Source organism: Anopheles cruzii, chromosome 3, assembly GCF_943734635.1.
Source record: "Anopheles cruzii chromosome 3, idAnoCruzAS_RS32_06, whole genome shotgun sequence".
Classification (NCBI taxonomy): Eukaryota; Metazoa; Arthropoda; class Insecta; order Diptera; family Culicidae; genus Anopheles; species Anopheles cruzii.
This window is the reverse complement of record NC_069145.1, coordinates 62,978,423-63,005,468: the sequence shown is the minus strand read 5'-3', so window position 1 is coordinate 63,005,468 and position 27,046 is coordinate 62,978,423. Positions and strand designations below refer to the sequence as shown.

General features: G+C 47.1%; 1 protein-coding gene across 1 annotated transcript; it reads left to right on the top strand.

The window, feature by feature from the left end:
- Positions 1-553: 553 nt before the first annotated feature.
- On the top strand, positions 554-26,726 carry LOC128272349 (proton-coupled zinc antiporter SLC30A2). Its single transcript, XM_053010141.1, has 8 exons — positions 554-846; positions 16,188-16,372; positions 19,687-19,791; positions 20,186-20,306; positions 20,958-21,137; positions 23,150-23,408; positions 25,331-25,478; positions 26,428-26,726. Exons 1-8 carry the CDS (start codon positions 812-814, stop codon positions 26,568-26,570), a joined length of 1,176 nt encoding a protein of 391 aa, XP_052866101.1. The 5' UTR covers positions 554-811; the 3' UTR covers positions 26,571-26,726.
- The last annotated feature ends 320 nt before the right edge of the window (positions 26,727-27,046 follow it).

Genomic DNA, 27,046 nt, shown 5'->3' with positions numbered 1-27,046 from the left:
ACTTAGTAATTTATGGCTCGTAAATAACGGCGCAGAGCGCGTGCTGGTGGTGGTTTGTGCATCCCGCAAGGACCTGGCTGGGAAGGGACTCGCGTGCGAGACGACGCACCGAGGCGTTTTTTTCTCTTTCTTACATTCCGACAACGGTGCGGACCAGCAAGACGGACGTAAGACGTACGGCTAGTAACGTGGAACAGAGCCTCACGCTAAGCCATTTACTAGACAGAATACTGACCCTTCGTAAATTTTTGAGGATATGTTTCCAATCAGATCACACCCGGGAAAGGTTCAACTTGTCCGTTACCGTGTGTAGTGGATGATGTCCCTCACACGTTTTGACACTCACTGTAAATTGCAAGGTCAAAGAGATAGGTTACGCTGAACGGGTCACCGGTGCCTCTGCGGGAAGTCAACATCTTTATTACCGGTCAGCCCCGATGGACGACCGTGGCATTGGCTGTGAAACTAATTCTACTATGCGTTTTGCTCTCTTTTTGGTGACCACTGCTGAATCCTTTGCCAGGGTCTCTGTACTCCTCGCCAGCTGATCGGTGCGACTGTGTCCGTGTAAAGAGCCGGACCGCCGCTGGTGACCCTGACAAAGGACACACTCGCCAATCAGGTGTGTCTGCAGTGACGACGGAGCCAATGCGGCCAAACCGGGCGCTCTTGTGATAGTGCGTTGTGCTGTGTGCGTCCGTGTCCGTGTGTGGTGTGCAATTCCTGGCCCCGGTCCAATCCGCTCAACAACGGCTCGGCTCACTGCCGGGAGGGTAACCTTTCCGCAACAATCAAACAGGACAGGAGCGCCATGAGCAAGGAGCACCAGAAACAGCCCTTGGTTATGTAAGTTCGGCGTCCGCGCCATTTGCGACGCGTAGGTATTTGAATAGTTGTAAATAAATAAATTTTAATTAACGAAACGCCGAAGCCGAGATCGAGGGACGGTCCAGGCGCGGGCCTGTGGTCAGGCAGGCCGGTGCCTCCGTCACGCCGCTCGGTGTTTTGGGTGTTTCGCGACGACTCCACCCAGACGTCCCGACGGGTGGTTGCGCCGTGCACGCGAGCCACGCGAACCGGAAGTTTGCGATCGATGGACCTCGGATGGCGCGAATTCGAAGGCGGTTGGCGCGCAAAATGGTGAAGTTGCAAAAATGGGTTCCGTTTTGTGCTTTCCAAGCACGCCCGACCCACCGGCCCATCGACCCGGCCTGGCTGATGGTGATTGATTTTCATTAAAGTGAATTGTTGCGAAGGAATTTTTGACCACGAACGGAGCCTCGGAACGTGCGCCCATCGGTGAAGGGCTGCGTGAGCCGCGAATGCTTCCAAAGCTCGGTGAATATCTTCCGGTTCACCTCACGAACGGACGGAAGTTCGTCGGGAACCATCGCACCATCGCGGTCAAAGGCCACCGAGGGCGATGCGTTTATGATTCAATTTGTACCCCGCCCGCGGAACAGCCGGAGCTTCTGCGAAAAGGTTGTCGATCCCGGCCGCGGAAAAGAATGTTTTCGGTTTCATAATTTACAAACATTGCTAACGTCCCGCTCGAGAAGTATGACAAATGTTTTTCTTCTAGCAACTCTTTTATGTTGTTAAAGGGGACTTCATATTTGTTGTCTTTAAACCATTTTTCTGCAAACTCTTTCATTGGCTTGTTGTTGTGTTTTGCTTCCATCATTTCTGTTTTATTTGTTTGGAATTTGGAAGTTTAAACGCTTGTATTTGACCTACAGTTGCGATTCGACCAATTTTTTCCCATTTATGTGAATTTTTCTCTGTTGATTGTGTGGTTCTTTCGTTTGGTCACTGACTTTGAACATTCATTCTGAACAAATCAACTAATATAAGGATCATTAATGTCAGTTTTGATTGAAACAAACTTGTCGGTCTTTCGTTTTGACAAAGAGAAAAATTCACACAGAGACGAAAAGTTAGGGAAAGCCAGGTTTAAATGGTGCTACAAGACACTGAGAAACACAAACGAATGGCAAACAACGGATATCATATATTTGATACCAAAGAAAGCCACTTTTAGGAGGAATGTAATGTTGGATTGGATAATGTAGATCAAGTCAGAAAAACAGCGCAAAAAGATTCAGATTCTGGGATCTATTCGTAAAAGACAAGCCCCATAAACAGAGGCCCAAACAATTCAGTTCAAACAATTTGAAATTTAATTAATTCAGTCCAACAAACTTAATTAATCAATTATCTATCTTAAAACTATGGAACACAGTTTGGTCACAAATAAATTTAAAAGACACACCACATATTGGACTTCAACATCAAAGTCTGAAGGTTAAACGGCTACTGCCTCGTACCGTGGTGATTTGATAATTCATGTAACTCATAAGCAAACAACAACAAAACTTGAATGAATCACTCACTGTCAGCTCTGGACCATAACTGGGCCAACTCCACAAGCATGACGGCCAAAAGTTTGTTCTGCAAGATAACGCGATGTACTTCCCTTCAACATCCGAGGCCAGTCCAAGCCGCGATACACCCTTGACAGTGTTGTTTCATCATCCCTGTTGGCAGCTAATTCGGCCGAACTAGGCCTCGTCGGTTCCTTGAAGGAGCCGTAACGAGACCTCTTTACAAACAGCCCCGGATCCAGTGTCAGCCGTCGGACACTAAATTTACATCCAAACTGCCAATCGCCGCAATCAATCGGTCAAAGCTTAATGCCGGCAAAGTCCTCCTCAAAATGGCACAACTGCAACTGCCCACTGGATCGGATCTGCCGGATACGGAACTGCTCCACGGGAGCGTGAGCGTATTTTTTCTCACCACCCGAAACAGTTTCAACAATGACCGTGGCCTTCCTTGGGCGTCCGGTTGTTTCGGTTGTTTTGCGATAAAACTTCTCCGCTACCGTACTTCCGGTGCAGCAGCAGCAGCAGCGGCAGCAACCATTACGTACATCCGGTGGAGCGGATCCTAAGGCCGGCGAGGCCGGCCGGTTCCGCAGCTTTACGTTTGTAGGTTTGTTTCAAATTCCGGATTTTTGCTTCCGCGAGCACAGGCTCTCCGGGCCAGGCTTGGCGCGGACCCGGGCGCTTTCTGTCTTCCTGACGAGTCCACCGGTCTCGTCGGTAGTTCGACTTTGATTAATGACTTTCCAGTGGATTAGTGGTGGCGCTGGTACCTCGCTGTTGGGTAGTTGGGTTTTTGTAGCACAGTTCTGCGCCACTGGATGCGGGAATTCCTCGGCTGCCCACTGTTTTTTTTTTGCTTCCTGCTCCGTCTACCGCACACACATGAGAAGTTCAGTTTTGAGTTTGAGTGTTTTTGTTGGTTCCGTTGAGCCCCTCTGAGCACAGTTGAGTTGATCATCGGCAAGCGGAACAGCCCTTAAGCTCCGCTTTTTCGTGGATTCTCTCGACTGGCCCAGGGATCAACCAGGGAAACCCTTCAATCGTAACCCAGTTCTCGATCGCTCAACAAGCGTGTGAGTCGAGGACGGGGGGTGAAAAACCCGGCTGCTCATGTCGTCCAGCTTGGCGTATCCTTTTCGCTCCAAGGTCACGCTTGCACCTAACGCCGGAGTGTACGGAGCTTTAATTGCTACCAACTTCTCGACTGCGGGGCGTCGTAATTATGCTGGCGCTGAATGTTGTTGGTTGTTGAGGCGCCCAACATCCTCGCTTCTATCGGATTTTGCAGTAATGCACTCCGTTCGCCGCGTTTTCACACGTACCGCCGATGCCGATCGTGGACAAAGTTCGTCTTGTGGTTAGCAGTGTGCGTGTGTGTGTGTGTGTGTCCGGAATGCGGTAGTGCATCGGAAAGCGAATAAATCTACTGCTCGAAGTCGTTGTTTATACGACTGCGGCGTTACGCCCATCTCGCCCACATTCTAAGCGGCCCCGATGGGCCGGGCACGATAAGGGCAGGTTGGCGAAGGAATTACGTTCAAATGACGACAGCCGACTCATTGACAGCCGGGAGTCTCCCGGAGCGGAGTTGCAGTGGATTGTCGAAGTTTGGAGTGCGGCTGCAGAACATCACGTCAACTGACGGCTTAGGATCGGCAGGCCGTGCACTGCAACTTGTATTTTTATGTTGCTCCCGAGACCCCGCCCGGGGCGGTCCTAGACCAACATCAAGAAGTCATTAGAAAGTTTATTATTCGCCAATGACCAGTGTCTAGGGTGTGTGTCTCTCCCATTCTCTGCCTTTCGCCTGTGTACGCCAGGACATAACCGATCTGGCTTGTTTTATCAGCCGAGTGTTGTGTGTGTGTGGCTTTGAAGTGAAACCATCAGGGGGAGGCCATCAACGAAGTTGCAAAGTTTGTTCGCCCAAAGCTAGCAAACACACCGACGGTGCTATTAAAGAGCGGGAGGCCCACCACATGAATCACACTCACGGCTCGGCCCGGCCCGGAGATGACTCGTAGATGAGCAAACATAGGACCTGCCGGGGGGGGGCCGGGCGTCATCGTTCGTCTGGACTATCGTCCATCCGCCCCCAACGATTGGCCGCCGGAATAGTTATGGCACTAATTAAAGTTGTGAACTGTTTGTGACGATCTGCCGGGCCGCCAGGAAGGGGCCGCATTCCTTGGCCGTGGCCACTTGAGATGGTCTGGAGGATTTGCGTGAAGTGGTCCGTGAGGTCGAGTGCTGTTTGAAAGTTGGACACCAGACCAGAACCGTGCCAATCGAACCATTTTTTCTTTCGTCTTTTTCGGCCGCCGACCGATTTTCCGGGACCGAAGATAAATGCGGCCTACAAACACTTCTAGTTTCGGCCAGGGTAGTGATTTTGCCGGGAGGAGTGCCATGAGGAGGGTTGCTCATACACGTGTCTTCTTGGGTGCAAAACAAATATCAATAAACAATATTCAATATTCGAAAGGGCTCTTCTTGTTCTGTAAACAAATAAGCGAACCTCTTGGAAAACGGGTTGGTGAGGTCACATTCTTGGAAAAAGAAATTGGACATATGCTAACGTTGTTTGACTCAACTGACTTCTGAAATTCTTTGATTTAAATTCTCCTGAACACGTCGTACACGTTGGCGATATGCATCGTTTCTGGAAGGAATTCAATTTAATTTACTGCGGTCTACAATACTGTGGGAAAGTGGGTCGAGTGGCTGAGGCTACTCGCCACTTCAACGCAAAGTATTCGAAAAACTTATGTTCGAATGAAGGTTTAGTTTGAATGAAACCAACCATAAGACAATTAATGTGCACTGTCCCTCCTTTTAAATGGTACACTTGTTTGAAAATAAAGAACGATTGGTTTAACTATCACATTATTGTTGTTAAAGCACATGTGTTTAAATCATTCATATTTTTATGACCTAAGGAGATTTAAAACTTTCAATACTTGAAACTTTTACTCCTCAACTATGGCTGAAGAATCCTAGAAAATGTTCTTTTTTATTTATTTATTTGTTTCTATTTGTTTATTAACTTTGATAACTTAGAACTAACACCACAACTAATCGCAGCTGATTAGACGAAAACGAAAGCGGTTTAGGAGCTGTCTAAACGATCAGTCAGTGACAACTGTATAAGTATACAATGCGACACTGACAAAGGTATACGAGGTTTGTTCAAAAAGTATCGCGACTTTTCCATTTCCGCAGACTACGTATATCCGATTTTCAAAGTTTTTATAGCGTTAGGTTGCTACACTTGTCAGTGACTTATGGTAGAAATTTCGGCCATTTTGAGTAATCAGTAAATTTTGGACAGCTGTTTTGCTTGGGCGTGTTTTGACTCATCGTCGATTTTTGTGTACGCCAAAACTCTAATTGACCACGAAGCGGTAATTTAAGTTTTGGAAACAGAAAAAAACAGAAAAAGTCACAGGGGGCCAGATCTGGGGAATAAAGTGGCTTTGGCATCACTAGAGAGTTGTTTTGGCCAAAAATTCGCGCAGAAACAACGATGTGTTAGCAGTGTCGCAAAAGCCAATTTTTGTTTTTCCACAAATCCAGACGTTTGTGGTGGATTGCTTCGCGCAAATTGCACATAATTTTTAGGTAATATTCCTTATTGACCGTTCTACCCTTTGGCAACAACTCGTGATGAAACACGACCCTGCAATCGAAGAAAACTGCAAACAAAACTGTTCGCAATCGATCAAAGTAGGCTTTTCGACGTTCACATCTTCTCGGCCTACTGAGAAAAATTTGAAACACCGATAAGCAATGCTTTTGGTCTTAAAAGCTTCACCATAAGCCACAATCAACATTTCGATTGCGTCCGAGTACTTAATTTCGTTTTTCATACAAAATTTGATAAAGATTCTTTGCCATCCATTTTTTGGAAGAGACAAAAATCGACGATGGGCCAAGACACGTGCACACTAAAAAAATTGTCAAAAATTGACTGATTTTTCAAAAATTTTCAACTTTTCACCAAAAAATCACTGACATGTGTAGCAATCCAACGCCACAAAAACATCGGAAATCGGATATACGTAGCCCGCGGAAATTGAAAAGTCGCGATACTTTTTGAACAAACCTCGTATTAAAATCAATAAGTGACGAGAACAAACCAGTAAGAGCTAGAAACGGGTCAGTATTTCCGGTAAGGGACGACCGTTCAGCAATTCTATGCCGAACATCGAACCTGAACGAAAAAATTTAATAGAACAATAGAGTGTCAGACAATTAATGCGGAAAGTCAAGATCTTATATGCCAAAACGGCTTGAGTCCACCGTCTACAATGCTCGAGTGATCGTAAGCCAAGTAGGAGCCAAGTGAAGCTTTACGTTGTAAGGCTTCAAAGCGATTAATCCACTGACACTGAAGCAACACATAATATTTCGGAACTCCGGACTGTAACGGATAACAAAATTTAGCATTCTCTATTCTCACATTCAATCATGCCTAAACTAGTAAATCAAGATGTGTTGGGCTCATTTCAATGAGTGTTTGTTTACGCTTATTTTAAAATTTATTGTTTGCAATTTGTTATTCCTACTGGTAGCTTTCTATCGAGCAAGAAATTGTATATTATTTTGTTGCCTGTTGCCAAATTAATGTCTTTTCAGCAAAAGTTCACAGTAACAATAGATGACATAAATATTGAAATGCTTATCACAAAAGCCCGAGCACTGAGTGGCATATGTGTGGCCAAAGCGGCTATTCTAAAGTTTCCCTGTTCCTGTTTGTTTTCAACATCGCATCGCTAGAGGCGAGTTGTTTCAGGCACCCGCACAGCGTGACTTGTCGCGTAGCGCAGCCGCCACGTGGTTGCAAAAAGCGAAAAATTGAAACGAAAAATGCACATTTGTTCCCCTTGGCAAAACACGTCCTTTCGATGGTTTACGACAGTTTCGTGTATCCATTATGGTGCCCGGCGCCTCGCTTGCTTCCCGTCGTCCATGACGAGTCCTGCCGAAGGAAATTGCTCTCGCATCGGAGCCACATAGTTGTGTTCGGCGGTGGTACCTGCGCGGCGCTTGCACGGTGAAAGTGCAGTTTGCAGCCAAGTGCATCAGTTGGCGCGGTCCCCCGCGGGGAGCACGAAGCCCATTGCAACGGTTCGCATTTGATGTATCGATGGTGTATTGCGCCGCGGATGTCGTTTCCTGGCCGCGGACCACCCGGGCTAGAGGCGAATCTCTCTCGCAGCTTCAGAGCTGGGCACGAAAGGGAAACAAATTGTACTTACACTAGCACCGAACGAAACTAATTCTGGAGCATTCCCTCCGGTGACTCGGGCCGTCGTCCGAAAAACAACTTCTCAAACAGCGTGCTGTGTGCAGCAGCAGCCCTTCGGTCGGCGGTCTTCGGTCTCATGTGTGTGTGGTTGGCTCGAGTTTCTTTGGCTCCAGAGTCCCCAAGTAATGTAATGAGTAAATGAAAACCCGGCCGCCCTGCGTCGCCCGTTCGGCGTGTCCTTTTCGCGCGATGGCCACGTTTGAACAAAGCGCCGGATCGCCCGGGAAGTTGGGTTCCGCCGCGCGAGACCGCATCGGGATCTCGTCTTCCGGTTTCGTTTATCCAACGCTTACCACTGGGGCCGCTTTTGGGCTGCTTTTCCGGTGGAACTGTCAGCGCGGTTCCGGCAGCCCCCCGGATCTGATATCACACGGCGCCGCGAGCAGGGCAAACTTTCTCAAAGTTATTTTTAATTTAGGACAAACGCGAGGACCGCACGGAACATCGCGCCGTTCGGACGGCGGACAATATGGCGGACGGCATGGCCATGGAATGGAAAAATGAACTCCAGAAGGAATCGAGCAGGGATTAAAAGTTCGCGAACTCATACAGCACCGGGCGCCGCGCTGATGGGGTTGCTTTGTTTGCGAGTCCTTTTGGTGGGCCAAGCCACCAGACCGCGGTCTGGATCGAGTTTTGGCCAACGGTTCCTCGCGGGGTAACCGAAGGTATGCCGGTCCTTGGGAACGTGGGTTGACGGTGGCGACAGCTCTCCCGTTTAAGTACATCGACAAGCGCCCTCGTTACCGACCTTGAGCGGTGGGCGGAAAAGTTTGACAGGTGGAGATGGTTTTCGGGCTGGGTTTGAAGTTTTCAGATTTTAAAGGAAGGTAATTCGATCCACTCGGTTGTGTGTTGAGATTTCTTTCACTTTAATCTGTGGTTTTGATAAAGATTTTCACACACTTTGATTTGGTAATCGTTCCTCGAGCTGAACGGCAGCCCTAAATAGATAAGTTAAAGGGTAAAAGATAGTTGCAGGTTCTACTTCAACGTTTAGTGGTGCAGTGGTTTAGCTTTTTTAGCATTGCCCCCATGAGTGTATTTGATTCATCACTACACACTACTCAGATGATTTAGATCGAAGTTAGTCCTACCCAAGAGCGAGCAACGAGGAACATGTTCGTTAGTGGAACCGACAAATTCCGTTGCGACCAATCTTTTTAACAAGAAAGCGCTAGTATATTATTCATTATCTTTATCTAATCTTCTCAATCTATGTCATCTCCTTCTAAGTATTCCCAACTCTATGCAAGAAAGTCTGATCTCCACTGATCGGAGCGGTTGCGTAAAGATATTGATAGAGTTCGAGGCAAAATGATCATGAAAACGTGATGCGGAAACCAAGAATTGTCTCTCCACAAATCCGGTCTTGTTTATAACATTACATAAACGACTTATAATACGCAAAAAGAATTCTTCATTAGTGGTTTTGGGCGTTTGGAAGGAATTCATAGTGCGCCATCACAACACCGATAATTGAAGAGCACCGTTTCACTTAATTTTTTGCCTGCAGTAGGATGTTACGAAAGAAGAAACCGAGTAGATCATTCAACAATGAATGCATTTCTGCAAATGTTTGCATCGGCACATTCATTATATGTACTTTATTACGTAGTGAACATAAAAACGCTACCGTATTTAATGGGTTTTCACGAGAAAGACATCAGTTCAAATCTTGTAATTGCACCTACCTGAATGTATAAATTGAAACCTGATCCTGTACAAAAAACGTCAAACGTCATCGATCAAATCGCATACATATTTGAAAAGTCCTTAGCGGTCCCACGTACATTAAATAGTCGCGGGAAAACCACCAACGCATCATTGGCTCCAAACGCCTAGATGTTGAATGGATATTAGACTGAATTCGATTGAAAACCGAAATAAAAAATGTTACCAACGTTACAAAATAATACGAATGAACAATGAATCCCACGAGCATGAGGAATAATTTACCCATTTACTTAATTTGCCTTTGAAATGTTTAATTATTGGCTCAGTGTTTTGTCGATTCTCAGTGGAACGACGATGGCTGTTCTATCGTTCGCTGCTCATAGAACAGTGAGGTAAATCGAATGATGTAATGAACCATCATTCGATTTATTTGAAACATTCAACGGGATATTTTAACCTTTGCATTTTCCACACCAGAGGTTCAATTCGGTTTCGGCGTGATTCGTTGATGTTTTCGTTCGTACGTTGTTCCTTTACTTATTGAACAAATCATTCTTCTTCTTCTTTTTTTTTTTTTTTTTTTTTTTTTTTTTTTTTTTTTTGGCGCTACAACCGCTGAGCAGTCTTGGCCTGGCACCAGAGACAATGCTAATCTCTGATGCTCTTCTGTAACATTTAATTTTTACGGACGGGATTGTTAGCCCCGCGCCAACCCCCCTGTCACGCCGGTATCGGGAATCGAAACCATGGCCGGTTGAGTTACAACCGATCCCGGGATTCGAACCACGGCCAGCTGCGCTGACAGCGAACAGCGTTACCGACTGCTCTATCAGCGTGGGTGCACAAATCATTAGATCTCTTAAAAATACTGTTCACTTTATGGTGATGTTGCTTTTCAGTATGCTCTCGAAAATCGGTTGAATGAAACTAGGTTGAATGTAATTTGGTGGAGGAGCTGCTATTATTTCTCTTAGCCATGGTAGTTTCAATGTTTTCCATTCGTGTGCTCGTCGTAATGCTGGCGCTGTTTATGGTTTGGTGATCATTTTACACAATAACTCCCAGTATTTGTGTTCTCGTCCTGTGATGCACGAGAGTGCATAGCACCATAACACGGTTCATTACATTGCATTGAGCATTTTGTTGGGACCACAGTGGAGCTAGCAACATCCAAATCTCTATTCATTCTGCGATTTCCCATGATAAAACTAAAACCGTGTGATGATGCTAGCTACAACTAGCACACGGTTCGGAAACGATGTGTCGTATTATGCGCCGATTATTATGCAAATCGATTCAATTTGAGTACTTTTTTATGTTTGTGTCATGTTTTGCACTCAACATCGCCCCACGAGAACACACACACACAGGGGCGCGCGCGCAGATTGAACGTAGAAAACTCCAACGGCCACGTGAAAACTCAAACAATGTCGTATCGCCGATCTATTGGTTTGTATTGCAAAACCGTACGGTTTGCTGTTATCGCCTTCGGGCAACAATTCTGCTCACGTGCCCGAGTGCGTCCCGCTGCGACGCACCCGGGGATGGATAACGATTCCGTGACCTCTGTCGCCCCTCCCGCAGCCGGGCGCCGGAGTATGGTACAATTACCCGAACACCCCGATGCTGTTGCGTTACACTGCGTTACAACAAATTGATTACATTTTCATAAATTTGCTTATGAACCGACCGACGGGGCGGGTCTCGGTCCCGACGACTGAAATAGTTTGGCCCTGGCTGGGCTCCAACACCCCAGCCTCCCGTTTGCAAGGCTCTCCGAGACTTCTCGGCCAACTCGCGGAGCGGGCGGAGATTGAACACAGATCACGGCCGCCGGGCACTATCGATGAATCGGTTGCCCGTAAACCTTGGTACGGAGTGGGTTGAAGGCTAGTGTTTTCTTTAGCCGCCTCCTTTCGCTTGGCGCACTTGACGGGCAGGGTTTTCTGTTGTCTTGTCTGTGCCGCTGTCTGTGGGGTCGGGTTCGACTGAAGCGCTGGAGAAGGCCCTCGCCTCGGAGGGACATCTTTACCTTCGCATCATACTAAAAGGTTTATAGTTTTTCAAGAGGTTTTCCACCGCCACCGCAATGTCCGAGGGCCGTCCTCGGCCCTTCGGATGGCCCTTTTGGACCCATTTGCAGCTCGGCTCGGTCGGTGTCGCACGTACCGATGCTACGGTCGACCGAGGGCCGCAGAAAAGGACCAACGCGTTGGGTTACTATTTTATGAGATTACGTAAACATTAGCATAAAACGTGAGTATCTGTAAATGTTTCTATCTCCACTGTTTTAGGATTCGGCTGCCACAGTTTTGGGCAGGACGGCAAGAACCGTATGTTCTCGATGCTCACGGATGGGCCACCGGAGTTACTACAATAATTTTTGAGAGTTTTTACGAACTATGAGTCAAGTATGCAGATATCCTGTTAAACCCGGTGGCGCTGGGAACGGAGTTCACTGCTATCTGGTGTGGGATTTCGGTTTCCGTTTTTTTTTATACACTGCCAGCCTGGCCATAAACACCTGCAAACGGCAGAGGCTTTGCACGCTTATCGCACGTAGGTAAGTGTTGCTTGCCAATGACCTGCTAGGCTACTCGGGCAGGACCGGGCACCGGTGGTGGACTTCACACTTATGAGCCATTGGAGGATATAAAATTCGGATAATCCTAAACAAATGCTAATACGGCTCGGGGCCACAAACTCGGACCTTACACAGGGCACACTTAGTCGGGCCACATCCGGCATGCATTCGTAGTAGTAGTAGACGAGCCTTTTCGGCGTACCAGATGGAACCGGTCCGAATGGTAGCCGAAAACCCTTTTTCGCAGGCAAATCATTTGAAAGCCATTTCGAACTGCACCCTGGAGGGTCGCTTGATGTTTTACATTCACACTGATTATGGCAGGGTTGCCTACCGGTGGCTTACCCGGGCCACTGCGCTGGCTCTCCGCTGGCGGCTCGTTACGGGGGTGACCCAACCACTTTTGGCCACTGGGCCGGATCGGGCCGGGCAGAGCAGTCATTTGCCGGGACGCCACTCGACACCCCGAATATGAACTCGGGCTACGCTTCGGCATCATTACACTGATGGGATTGACTCATAACCTCATTACCGGCGGGCATTAGATTTCATTGAAAGCTCCCCTTTCTTGGGCAACAGGAAAGGGCGAATCGAAGCCAAACAAAAAAAAAACACAAACGTCCCTCACGAGATGCGAACTTTTCGCCCCGGGGATCGTCTCTCGTTAGTTTGGTATGCTGCTCGAGTCGAGAGAGCGAAAATTGGGCTGAATGTCGATGGGGCTCCGAACCCAGCTTGGCTCCCTTTACATCACAATTGAGTATTCGCTTTTTTCGCTGCATCGCTGCGCATCGTAAAACTTTGTAGCAAGTTTGGGTAAACGCGGTAACGTTATTAAAGACGGTTTAGTTCTTACAATCACTTACATACTAGCTTTAAATCAATAGTGAGCTTTCAACGCAAACGTCTGGGAGTAGATTTTTTAACTGTTTTTGTTTTTGCAACGTTTTACCCTAATTTATAAATGTTATTTTTTGGAAGAGATATGGATTGTCCATTAGTCCATTGAGCAGATTGTCTGATGGAAGTATAGTGTCTACAGCAGCAGAGTTTCTTTCGACTAAATCAATGGTTTCTTGAAATATGAAGATGAACAATTTATTTTAGTATTTGAATTAACTAATTGGAGGATTTTACAAACATATTTAGGATATCATACTTAGACCAACCTAACCTACTACACCAACAAAGCTTTTTTCGTAATGCATGTCGTTGGGCTGCGACAATATTGCCAAACAACGGGGTTTTGTCAGGCGGTTCTTTCTACAGTCCTAGGGTATTATTGTTAGACATATTGTTTGGTGCAATATACTGAGTGAAATTCCGTCTGTGAATGCTTTTTTTATCAAGTTTTTGTAAGCTTTCCAATCAAGACGACTCAGTAAGGCCACTAACTTTAATTATCGTCTATTTATTGATGTATTTATTTCTTTATTTATGAGCACCTATTCCCAGAAAAAGGAAGATTAACAGCGGATTTACCTGTATCATTCACTCTACTTTGGATGACGTGCACAGAAGGGACTTTTGTGCCTTTTGATCAAACCATTATTTGCATATTTTTGGCGGGTAGAAAAGAATTTGTGGTTGAGATGTTCAACATACGTTTATGAATTCGTATTATTGCAGATTTTTCACCAGCATTGATAAGTTGAATTACCTCAGTTGGTAGAGCTTCAGTTTTCTACTATTAAAACTCTTATTTATTACCATTGGACTTTCTTCATCGGTTTGTTTACAATATTTTAAGGTTTTGACCATCTTACAAGTTGAGAAACAGGGCAATGTCTTGTACATTCTTTATCTCGCGTTTCTTGCCCTGGATAGTGCAGTTTGAATATTAAAACAGAAAAAAACATGACGATATCATTACTCATAATTAAGTGAATTTACTAGTTACCTAAAACTTGTTTCTTTAACTCCGACTAAACGGAGGGAAACAGACAGGACAACCCGAAAACTTCAAGCTAGAAACTTCATACGAATTTTGTTTTGCGCGTCTCAAATACTGCAAAGGGGTGTATCGGAGATGAAATAAAAATGTAATTTTATCGTCATAATTTTATTCCTCGAACCAACATTCGACATATTAAAAGAGCGATTCCAAAAAAAACATTTACTCATACTGTCACATATTTTTCAACCGTTCACATGACAAACTTTGTTGCGCTAGGCATTGAGCGTAGCAAAAAAACCCCGCATATTGATGCCGCTGTTAATATTTTAATAACTAATTAATCTTTTTCCAAAAAAAAAACAAATAAATGACAACCTCTCACATTTTACACGGCGATGTGAAGCGACCGGGCTGGCTCGATCTTAACCCCAGATTAATAAAATCGTACCGTGTACGGAAAATTCTCAGCATTGCAATCCGAGACCATGTCGATGCCGGAAACATGGAGCCATCGTGTGTTGTCAGTTGCGATGGAAACCCGATCGCGTTCCACGAAAAATTGGGCCACGAGTGTCTGCAAGAGGGTCCGCATTCGCAGTTCATCAACATTCAAACGATTGTTGAATTTGGTAATTGGATTTGTTTGATTTCTCCGTCCGAGCCCGCCCGGGGCCACTGCGCCACGGTGCTGGTAGTGGTGGTGCTCATTAATTTTTAAAAATGATTTATGCGTCACATACTGGCTGGCTGGCGGGTGGAAATTAAATCTGGAAATGTCCGTTGTCACCAGCATCGGTGGATGGAATAATCAGCAGCACCAGCAGCAGCAGTGGCCGGGGCTCGGGAAAATAAAACTCCGGCCCAGTGAGGAGTCTACCCGGAGCTCGGGAACGCCATTAGCAGTCAGGAGCGGCCCATTTTAACATTCATTCATTTATTACCACAGCTGTGGCCACCCTGCAGAGTCCGGTGCTGGTGCTGCCAAAGTCATTTCATTAAAAAGAAACGGCAACCAATCCGGAGTTTTCCGTGTGCCGGGCGTTTTTTTGGAGTTTCCTGGAAACCGGTCGGGGCTCCCGAATGCATCGGCGGAAACTTATGGCCACTGCAGTAAATTACTGTCCATCCTGGGGGAAGGACCGGGCGCACCTCCGGGAAGAGATCGTTTGTCGAATGTGTGTCCTGCCGAACTGCATTCATTACATTCCGGGACCGGGGGCCTTGCCGAGCCGGGATCGCTGCCCAGGAGCCCCGGAGTTTCTTCGAATGCAGCTGCCGGGCCGGGCTGGGCCGAATTTCGCCGAAAACTGGTTGGAATCCAATCGGACTTGCGCAGTCGGGCCCAAAGCCAGATGAAGCAGTCATTTCGGGATGGGCTGATGGCCACCCGAGAAGCTCCAAACAAACGAAATACAAAAAAAAAGATGCTAAATTTACGACGCCAAGCGCCGCCACCGGTGGGTCGTTTGGTCGCCCGATGAAATAGTTTCAATTTTTGCAAAAACCATTTTCTGTAATCCATTTTTTGGCACCGGTTTCGATGGGCCTCAGAAGAAAGGGCGACTTCATTTGGATGCCCGAGGGGTTGGCCCGTTTTCCGGAGCAAACAAAAATAGCAATATTTGTGAACGGAGTGTCGGTGTTTTTCCAGGACTTTGGGAGCTTCCGCCGAAAGTTTAACTGCTTTCAACGAGCAAAACGGGCTGTGCCACTTCTCGCTCCAAACTCCGCCGGGCCGGTCGGATCCGCAGCATATTTCCATGTCTGCGCCACTGGTTATGCAATTGTCGATTAATAATCGTTGGCCAGCGTGCCGGGGTCCCGAAGCACGGTTCCATATCAATTTGGCTCACGTTCACGACCCGCCGCGCCAAGCCGGCCGTATGTTTGAATATGTGCATTTTTGTGCAACGACTGTTGACGGCGTTTTTCTGTGGCCCTCGGTTTTCTTCCCGGTCCCCCCCCCCCCGGGTTTGGGGGGGGGGGGGCGTGGGGGGTGGGAGCGTCCGCGGGTTCGCGGCGAGTCTTTGAATGAGACCGGCACCTTTTTAGGAGGATTACTTCTCGCCGCGTATTCAATTTATAACTCCGGGGCCCAGGGTTTCCGCGCTGCAGCCATTCGATAATGGGTTTGCCTCCGGGTGGCGGAAGTAGCCGCATGCTTCTTCCGCTTCTTCGTCTTCATCTTTGTTGTTCCCGTTTTGTTTGATTTCTATTCGCTCGAGCTGTGTTCCGCAGGGTTCCTGCTCCGGCGGCTCCAGTACTTGGCGTTAACTAACTTCTGGCGCTTCTTTTCTCTCTCTCACTCTCTCTCTCTTTTTGTACTTGCAGCGAGTTCCGGAAAAACTATGGGACGTCTGCCAGCTCGCCTACGGCGGCACCGTCCGCACCCGCCGGCCCCGTGGACGGCACCCAACAGCCAACGGCGCAGCGCTCCATCATCTATTGCGTGCACGGACAGCTGGCCGACTCATGCTGCGAGCTGGCGAACGAGCTCAGCATCAAGAAGATTGACTGTAAGAGTGAGAGTTGAGAGCTGACTTCTACCTTCTTGGTGTCTGTTTGCCGTTTTTATCTTTTGTTGTGTCCTGCTGCTGTGCTCCACTTTTATGCTGCTGCTGCTGCTTATGCTGTGGACCGCCTTATGACTGTTTCACTTCGCTCCGGGTTCGACTCCGACACCGTGGGTACCCCGCGGTGCATTCGGGGTGACATTAAAGCGGCAGCTCCTAACAGCGACGTGACCTTTTGAAATAAGATTTTAATTAACAGCTGGTTCGTGGCCAGCGCCACCACGGGTTGCTCTGCGATTGCCGTGAGACCACTCAAGCGGCCATTAAGGCGTTGTGGTTAGGATGTTACTTTGAGGTTTCGTTTCTTCGATCGATCAGTTGCCGTTGATCAGTTTGGTGTGAGGATTCGAAATATATTTCATAATTCAATGGAGTGTGATTTTCGGCTCACCTCAGACGCTTCAGTAACGATGCTCCTTGACATCAACACTGTCCCAAGTCCGACTTATACTTTAAAAAATATTGGAGTGCTATTTAATATTTTTTTAGCGGGTTTTGACCAAAGTTTCTGACGTTGAAATCAATCGATGTTTCGAGAAATTTGTGTTTCGAGGCAAACATATCTTAAGTTTTGCCGAACTAAATAGAGTTCCGCTCGGAGTCCAAGAGATTGCTTGTTGCCTTTTCTATTGCTGTCGGAGCACACTGCATTCCTTCTTTTGCATACGAATTACGTGAGTTTTGGATTTTTGACAAACCGCGTGTCCCCTTTCGAAGAAAATGTGGCGTACAATCCGCCAACGGCAAATTTGGCACCACAGCGCTGCGTCACAACTGTCTGTTCGGCAACAATTGCCACTTGAAGCAAACCAGACTTAAGGGACCTGAAGATGAGCAGCATGTTGATGCTTCAGACTTTTCCGACCTTGGCACTCTTCTTAGAATCAGAGGCTAGCATTGTGTCACGAAAACGGAGCCCTGCAACTGCCAGCACTGCCCAACGAGCCCAAGCCTCTTTCAGATGTGAATGTGAAAATTAGGTTCACTGTGAACATACGAAGAAGTGTACGGCTCAGTTCGGAGAGTTGTCCTAACCGAACCCGGCGCCGGCTGCAAATATTTGCAAAACAGATTGTCAAACGCAGCATTTGTCTGCTCCCTGAGGGTGGCTCACGGAGCGACGCACAGCATTTTGCTCATCATATCACCGATCCTTCGGTTGCTTCCCAGGGCGGTGGTTTATGATGCTTGAGCGGTTGGTTTATTAGCAGCCGAGAGAAAGCCGGACCATGATTAATCTTTTACGGTGGCGATGGTCGACTTGCTCGACTCGATTTTGCAGGCACTTGATTGGCAGGCGACGCAAACGCTGATGATGCATCGGGCGCCTTCAGTTTGATGAGCTGTAATAACATAATCTACGCATAATCTTCCTTCGTAGCAGGGCTACGATGCTAAGCTTCGCTGCATACGTCCGCAAGGCCCGAATGTCCCGAACAGACGGCGATTAGAAGCTGCGTTTTGCTTCTTGATGAAACTAATCGGCACAATTGAAAGCTTCGGGCTTAGACTGATGTCTTGGATTGTATGTTGAAGCACCAACATGCGGAAGTTGTAACGGTTGTGAAGCCTTCTCATAATAGGATTGCGCCCATTTTTTTTTACTTCAACAATGTGTATTGAAGCTCGAACGTGTATAATTGGAAATCGTAGCTGAAACAACCACAATCCAGGGCGCCTTGCAGCGCCTCTACAACAATGGTGTTAATTTGTCGGTGATTGCTGGCTAGCTCTCTGTCCGTAACAGTTGCCCCGGTGACAGGGCGGCTGGCAGGAGATGTTACCGCAGAATGATAGACAGCATGCAATTTTGCTGCAAAACGCAAAGAATGTTCTTCGCGAGAAGGGTTGCATAAGTGCGAGGAACTCTGTCCCCTGACAGCCGACCGCAGGGAGCAGGGCCTAGCCCGTCGGCTGGCTGTCCGAGCCGTGACGGTCGCCACGTCGTGCTGGAGCTTGTTTTTCCTGAGAAGAATTCGTCCGGCACCCCCGGGGGGAAACGGAACCCACCAGACTGGAAGAAAAATCCAGAATGGAGGCACCGAAGGACAAAGAAAACGCATGACGCTGTTTGGAAAATTGCTTCCGTACAGGCCTAGGGGCCGCCACTCGGAACGGAACGCCTCATTCGTGACACGAGGCGTGAAGAAGTTGGCGACCTGCAGATAGGAGAAAATCACAGCCACCAGAAAACCGGTGCGAACGGAGGAATATTGAAAACGCCATCCGGAATGTGACGGCGTGAGATGGCCGATAGAGTGACGAGTGGTGACACGGCAATCGAGGCTTCGGTGATCGGTGTCCTGCTCGGTGAAACTGCTGGAGCTAAAACGGAAGAAACTCTAGTTTTCTTCTGAATCCCTTCGGTGAGCACAGTTTTCGAGCTTTGCTTTTCCGCGGACAGAAAGTTTCAATCACACTCGCTGACGGTCATTTTAAGCATAAAATTGAAGGAAACTTTTCCGAGACCTTACCCGTGGCCGTGGTTTTTAATTACCGAGCTGCTGCGGTTTGTTTTTCATCCGGAACTCCATTATCCTGGCGAAAGTTTGCTTTCTTTTTTGCATTCTTTCGAATCGATTGGAGCTATTGAGTTTTTCTTCTTTGATTTCTAAGTTGGTGGCTTGCAACAGAACGTCAGACTTTATTTAGGATGCAGTAGTGACATTTGTATTGTGATTTCTCTTTAATGTCCTTATGAAAGGCTCATTAAGGAAACTGCTTCCACTGCATTTTTTTGCAGATGGTAAGGTGGAAAGTGGTTTCATTCTAAACTATTTTAGTGAAACTAATCAACGAATGCGTTCGAAGTGTTACGCTGTTTCGCTGAATTTTAAACTCCCTTAGCTAAAACTAAACCTTTCCATTAAAAACTAGCCCGCAGATCGTCTGTGGAATCAACTATCGATTAGGAACTTTCGCAAGGGTAATGTTTCCGCACGACCCCGTCCCGAAAGTTCAACACATTCTCGTGAGAGGCAACACATTTATCGCCTCCTCCGAAGCCAAAGTAAGTTTCACTTAACGGTGCTCTGCAGACTAATTATGCAACGCTGCTTGCAGCACCGGCACCGGCACGTGAAACGGTGAAACAGTGTTTAGAGTCGGATAATACTTTTGTAATCACCCCGAACGTCATAAGCATAAGTGCGGGCCGCAGCATAGCAGCGTTTCATCTGTGATTTATAATCCCGAGTAATTCAGCGTGTCAAACGCACGCATACATGTAATTGCTTGCCCGTCTCCTCCACTTGCAGCCCATTGCCACAAGCCGCGCACGGAAGGCATCGATAAGATAGCGCGCAAGAAGCTCATTCTGGCGAGTGTGCTTTGCATCATTTTTATGATTGCCGAGATAATAGGTAAGCTCCTGCCCGGGTGGTTCGACTACGGTTCCGTTCCGGCACCGGCCGTCGTGCTGTTAAGTACTGCACCGTCGGTACGGTGAAATATGCAACAATTCAGGACCCAACACCTGGCAAGACACCGAGTACCGGGGCCGCGCCAATCGACGGACGATGCCGATGATGACGATGGTGATGATGACGATGGTTCATGCTCGGCCGGAAATGGTTTATTGTTTCCACTTGTTGGATGCAATTGCTGGCGCCGACCGGGCCCAGCACTCGTTCTCTGCATCTCGTCCCCGTCGACGGGGAACACCTAGGAAACCCTTTCTCCGTTCCTTGCTCCAATTACCCCAGGAGACCCAAGCACACCAAGCACCATTAATGCTGCCCGGTTTTTCTTTCTCAGGTGGTATTTACTCGAACAGTCTGGCCATTGCGACGGATGCGGCGCATCTTATGGCGGACCTGGCCAGTTTCATGATATCGCTGCTGGCGCTCTGGATCGCGGCACGGCCCTCAACCAAACGGTAAGTGATTGGCCGGAGCGGAGGACCTTGTAAAGGATGCTGCATCGTGCTTGGATCCTGATCCGGAACTGTCCGGAGGGGCGAAAAGTTTTAATAGCTTTCCATCTTCCACCACGGATGGGGCGTCTTCTGGTGGATCAAAGAGTGCGAGTGCCATGGTGACGATCTTTGGCGCAGGTGATAGTTTTTTTGCATCACTGGTCAGTTCGCCCGGTGACCGATCTTCGCCGGTTTTTTTTTTTCTAAATGTAATTAGAGTGAAAAACTTTTCCGTGGGAGTTACGCGAGCCGCCTGCACCGGAGCTCCGGTTGAATGGGCGAGTTATGGGAACGATTTATGCTTCGCGTGAGATCAAACGCAAAACGAACGGGGTTGGTGCATTTGGGGCCTCTTTCCGTAACATTATTGCAACAACGCAACAACAAGCGTCCGGGGCAAAAGTTCAGTGATTCAGTTTGGAGTTTGATGTTTCAAATTTAAACATAAAAGGTACGCCGCGCGATTAAAGCGTGTTCAGGCCATGCTCGTATTCCTCCGCTTGTTTTGTATCACCGGGCACAATGCAGTGGGTGGCAACTTTAACGGTAACCTTGTAAAATTAGCGAATTACAAAAAGGGTTCCCATTCCTACCGCCGCTTTCTTTTTTCAGGTTATCCTTCGGCTGGTACCGGGCGGAAGTGCTCGGGGCGCTCATCTCGGTGCTGATGATCTGGGTTGTCACGGCCATCCTGTTCTACATGGCGATCCTGCGAACAATCAGCCGAGATTTCGAGCTCGACGGTGAGATCATGCTGATAACGTCTGGCCTCGGTATTTTGGTTAACGTGATGTAAGTTTTGCTATGAGATTTTGCTGTTTAGATTTTGTTTACAGGTTCTTGAAGTTTGTTTATCTTAAGCTAAATGCATGTGAAATTGGTTTCAAAACCAGTATTTGAATGACGACGTTAATTACTCATATACGATTAGGCACATATTTTGACCTGTTTGATGTTTTTCTTATGCTCAACACAACATGTTTTTTCATAACTTCTAAAAAAATGAAATTACAGAACTGTACGATAATTTTTAATTAACGACGGTATCATAATTTTGTATATGGCTTTGTCTCCCTATTTAAGAGAATAATGTTCTTACAGAAATTCAAAAAATCATAATTGAAAATGATGTAAATATGGCTCAATACAATTTTGTGACAAGTTTGTTTGTTTGTTTAATGAATTATAGAGACTTTGAGCTGCAAATAGCTTATCATTCATCTCTTTATACTAAATTTTGTGACAAGGCATTTCAAAATAGGATCTACATAATGATGTTATAATATCAATTTAAAAATCGACAATCACGCCTTTTTGCCTATGTTTTGAAAATTATTAGTCTTTGTCAGTGATGAGCTGAGAGATTTGAAGCAATTGGCGTGGAATTAGTTATCCTTTTCTGCCAACAGACATCGTTGAGTTGCGTTTCGTGGTTTCGATAAAAAAAATGGCAAATTGATTCGTAATACCATATGTTGTGTTAATTACGCGAGCCAAGACCAAACGTAGACTTTCGTAGAGTTCCTTTTTCGTGTGGAGCCATAATGCAACAAAAGAACGTAACAGTTTTCTAGGGTGTCAGATTACACGAGTCATCCCGGTGGAGCAGACACGAGATTAGGCACTTATCGAGCCGTTACGAAACTACCAGTCTTCCCGTCCTGTGCCTGTGACTGGAGCGGCCAGACACATGTAATCCTCCGTCGTACGTGTATCGATCCGCGTGATCCATTTCGCAAAGGGCGCTAATCACATTAAACCATTTTCAAGGCATCGAGAGTGGCCAATCGGACCAACAGCTGCTTGATTACACACACCCTCACTAACCCGCCTTTTACTTCGTCATTTGGCCATTAAGAAAATCGACCGGGTGGACTGCGGCCTTCGTGGCCGCAATGAGGCACCGTGTAATGCCGGTGTTGCGACCGGCTGTTGTCATTTGATTGTGGAAGATAATCCTTCATTTGTAGACTTAATGGACGGTATTAAGTTTCATCTTAATCCAGCGCAGTGGCGCCGTGTCTTCGCCAGCCACTTTGGAGGCTCACGGCGGACGGTGACAGTTCGCGGAACAAGCTTTCCCCATTGCGCCAGTTTATCGCCTTCGAGCCTGGATGCCTTGGGGCGCAGTGCGCAGCCCGGGGGCGAAGAATTTATTGGTCCGCGTGTCGGTGGGCTCCAACTTTTTAAATCCCCGTTGGCGTTGGTGGGCTTCTTGCTCACCGTGAGGTCGCCGCCCCACAGGCTACTCGCAGGATAATTGAATTGCGACTCTGAGGCAATTGAAATCCCAGGGAACATTGCAACGGGGGCACGTGGACTGTGCTCAATTCGGCCCCCCCGGTGTGGAAGTCTTTGGTAACGATGGTAAATTATTGATTCCGGCCTTCACTAGGGCCCCATCTTACGCTGCCTTAGCGGGAGTTCCTCTGGCACGAGCGGCCGGCCGGTGGTGCAATAAAGGCTGTCCCAACAAATAACCCGGTTCGGGGAAGATCCAGCCATCCAGACTGTGATAAGCTGTTGCGTTGAAAATATGTGCACCGCAGTGCAAGAGGAGTTTAGAGCCCTCGGTTCGCCAGGAGGCAGCCCTCCCGGGGATGTGTCCAAGGGATGTCCTGCGCTACGGCAGGTGCATTGCAGCACGCTTGTTGCAGGTGGCCGACTGCATTTCGGTGCCACTCGCTTGGTGGACCACACTTTGCGTACTTCTTAAGATTCGTCGACCCGCTGGTTCCGAAATTCCGGCTATCGTTTGCCACGCTCTGACGACGTTCGTGTGTGATTGGCTCTCGCATTCGCAGAATGGGCGCCACGCTCCATCATCACGGCCACAGTCACGGTGGCGGTGGCGCGGCTCACCATCACGAGGAGGAAAACATCAACGTCCGTGCGGCATTCATCCACGTGCTGAGTGATTTTGTGCAGAGCCTGGGCGTTTTTATAGCGGCGCTGGTGATTTATTTCAAGCCCGAGTGGAACATTATCGACCCGATCTGCACGTTCGTGTTTACGGTGCTCGTCCTCGGTACCACCATCGCCATCATGAAGGATGCCATCGTGGTGAGTATTCGGAGTGTTCGGAGGCCCCTTAATTAGAAATCGGCCCTGCGGTCGGTGGATTCAGCGTTCACGCGGCCCCCCCCGCTCAATCCCATGTAATCCCGTTTCCAATGAGGTTAATTGGAAAGGCCAAAATTTCTCCTAAATACCGATCGCGAAAGAAGTGCATTGATTGAATTCTAATTAGGTTGTGAATGCACCAGGACCAGCTAAAAGGCATCGGCACTATTTTTTGGTATTCTTTTTTCCTAAATATTTGTAAGGGTAATTCTTTTATACAAAACACATGAATTCAAATTTTTTATTTAGCAACACGTTTTGGTTTATTTGCATAAATACTGCCTTTGTACACCACTGTAAACATTGAATAGAGATTTAAAAGATTATTATTTTTAAATAAGGCAGAAAGGTTTATAGCAACTTATTATTGTGTAAATGCATGCAAAAAATCCAACCAGAAGGAATGTATAGTTTTAACAACCTATTCTCGTTTAAGTTTAACAATCTCAGCAAAGTGAAAATTTATCAGCAAGACGAGTGAAACATATGAGGGAATTTTGTACAATCTGTTGATACACAAGAGTTCTAATAATGTTTGCCAGTGCTTTCATTTAATAAAATATATTCATAGTAATATTCATATCTCACATCTTGCTCAAGGTAAACGCTATTTCAATAACAGCGAGTTACTATGGATGGATCATGCTTGTTGTTTGTAGTTCAGCTTTAATCTGACATCGAAAGTGTACCCCTTAGATGCTAAGGGATGAATTCGAATCAATACTACACAACGATATGGTGGATTTTTTCAAGTCAAAGCTAAGACGGAATGTTTTATTCACTTGATAAATTTGAATTCATTTAAAATGTTTTTGCATATTCATTTGTTGCAATGTTTGCCACTCAATTCTTCAATTTTACTCAACATTCCTTTAAACGCCCTGAATTTCCAAAACGAAATATTTGCCCAAAATTGAGTTATTTATACAACACACAAATTTAAAACATTGTATTTAGTCACATAGCTCTTAGAAAAATATCAGTACAAAATTTTAAGAAGCTCTAAATGGCTCAATCATCTTTAACTGTTGCCTTCTCAAGCTTCAAGCTTCGATCGCATCCCTAGTAGAGGGCAAAACGTTCCTCCGAATACGGCCTCCGATTAGTGTGTTTGGTTTACCAATCGAATTCCGTTTCTGTAAGTCTCCAAGTCTGTGCCCCGCATTTCCATTTCCATCGACCGGCCGGAATAGCCCCGCAGAACTGTATCAATTGACGAGTAAGCCGTTTGAAATTGAGACAGCAGCTTTGGCCAATCTGGGGCCCCTTCAGCCGGTTGACGGCCGACGGTACCCGTAGTTTGTGTGCCACACCCGTTGATCCCCGCACCACATCCTAATGAATATTGTATTTCAATTTGAAACAGTTAAGCCCAACGCACTCGGCCTTCCGGGTTTTCTGGTTCGCTTACATATTTTTGCGTTAGCTTAGCACCCGTCCCGCCCTGACGCTCGGCCACCCCACGCCCCCTCATACTCCTGTCGACCTAATAAAATGGGCGGCCGATTTAAGGTTGCACACTTAGTTACTGATTTTATTTCTATTACCAACGCAGCGCCCAAGATGGGCCCGAGTCTGAAGGGCCGTCTTCTTTCCCTCCGCAGCCCGCACTTCGCCGCTTCTTTTGCACTTTTCGCACCGCAGGGACCGCATTTTTGTTTTCGCCTCCCGGAGGATCCCTCGCGAAGGGAATAGCACTCGCAGGATTGTTCCATTCAAACAAACCGTACCGGAAAACACTTCACACTTACTCACGCACTTTATTTTTCTCCCCCCCGGGCCCGGGCGCCTCGAGGCCCGCTTCGGGCTAGAGATCCGTTATCATAGCCTCGGCTCACGCACCCGTTCCTTTTCGCTGGCAGGTTCTCATGGAGGGCACCCCGAAGTATCTCGATTACACCGAAGTTATGCAAACGTTCCTGCAAATCGAGGGCGTCGTACGAGTACACAATCTGCGCATTTGGGCCCTCAGCATCAACAAGATAGCGCTCGCTGCTCATTTGGCTGTCGGTAAGCAAAATGTATATCCTCCCCCACTCGGGTTCCGTGTTGCGTTGCGTTGCGGTGTGGGGAAGGACCGGTGGGTGGGTAGTACTTTACCTACTCGAGGCCCGGGCGGCCGGAGTTGGCGAATGGAAAGTACTTCCTTCTTTGAATTTACTCCTTCGAGAGCTTGCGGCTTACGGTGCTCAGTTACGGTTCCGAAATCACATCCCAAGGACTCAATCATACACTTTTCGGGGATTATTCTTTTGCTCCTTTCGTTACCGAGTTTCGGAATTTACCATTTTCGGTAAAGTGCCATCAGACACACTTTGGGTGGTTTAAATTAAATTAAAAATTCATCTGTTTATAGCGGAGTGACGGTTTTGCGCGAAATTTTGTGCTTATTTTGTATTGTTTCTTTAGTGCTTCGATTCATAATTTTGCCTTTAAGCTATTTTAATGCGCTTTGCTTAGTTATTATATATTTGTAATTCATTGCTCGTTACATTGCGCTGTTAAACCAATCTCAGCCGACTGACGATGGTTTCTTTATTGAGTTTTAGCAGTGCTTTAACGATTTAATTATTTCAACGTTCGATGTTTATCAAACACACAACATAGCAACTCAATTTCCGATAACTTTGCCTACCACTCTCACGTTCATGCATTTAAATCACACATACACTGGTCGTTAGAGTGAAACACAAGATGATCAAACGTTAACGGAAGTCGGTTAAAAAAAGAAAAGCTAAAGAAACAACCAAAACCTTGGTTTAATGGCAAAGAAAACAAAACACAAACCGCAACTTCCGGGGCCCGCAACGAGCTCTAGCCCCAGGAGCCTGCCCTACCTTTGCGCCACCTTCACACCGTAGCATAACTTACCGGTAACGGGAGCGCTCTTATCTTATGTTTGTTTGTGTTCCTCTTATTTTTAACCTTTTCTTCCTCCCTTTCGTTCGCTTCTCGTCAGCACCCAACACCAACACGGAGCTGGTGCTCCGGCAGGCCTCGCAAACGGTTCACGCCAAGTATCGGTTTTTCGAAACCACGCTGCAGATAGAAGAGTTTCAGCCCGATATGGAAGATTGCAATCAGTGTACGAATCCAATTTAGTAACAGTGACGACGGTGCTCCGGGACGGGCGGAACACTTACGGAACCCACCCACTCCGCCACGCTCGGGTTAGAAAATAAAGCCATGGAACCTATCAGATGAAAATTGCGTATCCTCGGGACAAGAACCGGGCCGCCACGGGGCCGCGTTCGAAATGTCGGTCAAATCCGAACACAACAAATCGCTCGGCCACGGCGCGACAAAGGATGGCATGTAATGCGGGAGGGGGTGGCGAGGAGGGAAAGGACCGGTGGCGGGTGTTTAAGCAACGATTTTTGGGTGGCAAATCGGATCGAAAGGTAAAACTCGGAAGCCATTGCTCCAGGACAGACTCTCGGCTCGCCTCGGGAAGATTTTCAACAGGACACGGGGCTAAGAATAAATTAAGACAAAACAATCATAAACTTGTTTGTATTCAACATAAAACTATGCTGAGAGGCTGGGAACAAGAGAACACAAAAAACCGGGCGGACCGG

Bases quoted from the DNA above. Each gene is read 5' to 3' on its own strand.
- LOC128272349 (XM_053010141.1), top strand. From the start codon at position 812: ATGAGCAAGGAGCACCAGAAACAGCCCTTGGTTAT. The intron at 19,792-20,185 runs GTAAGCTCCTGC...TTTCTTTCTCAG, and splicing joins TATGATTGCCGAGATAATAG to GTGGTATTTACTCGAACAGT. The intron at 21,138-23,149 runs GTAAGTTTTGCT...TCGCATTCGCAG, and splicing joins GGTATTTTGGTTAACGTGAT to AATGGGCGCCACGCTCCATC.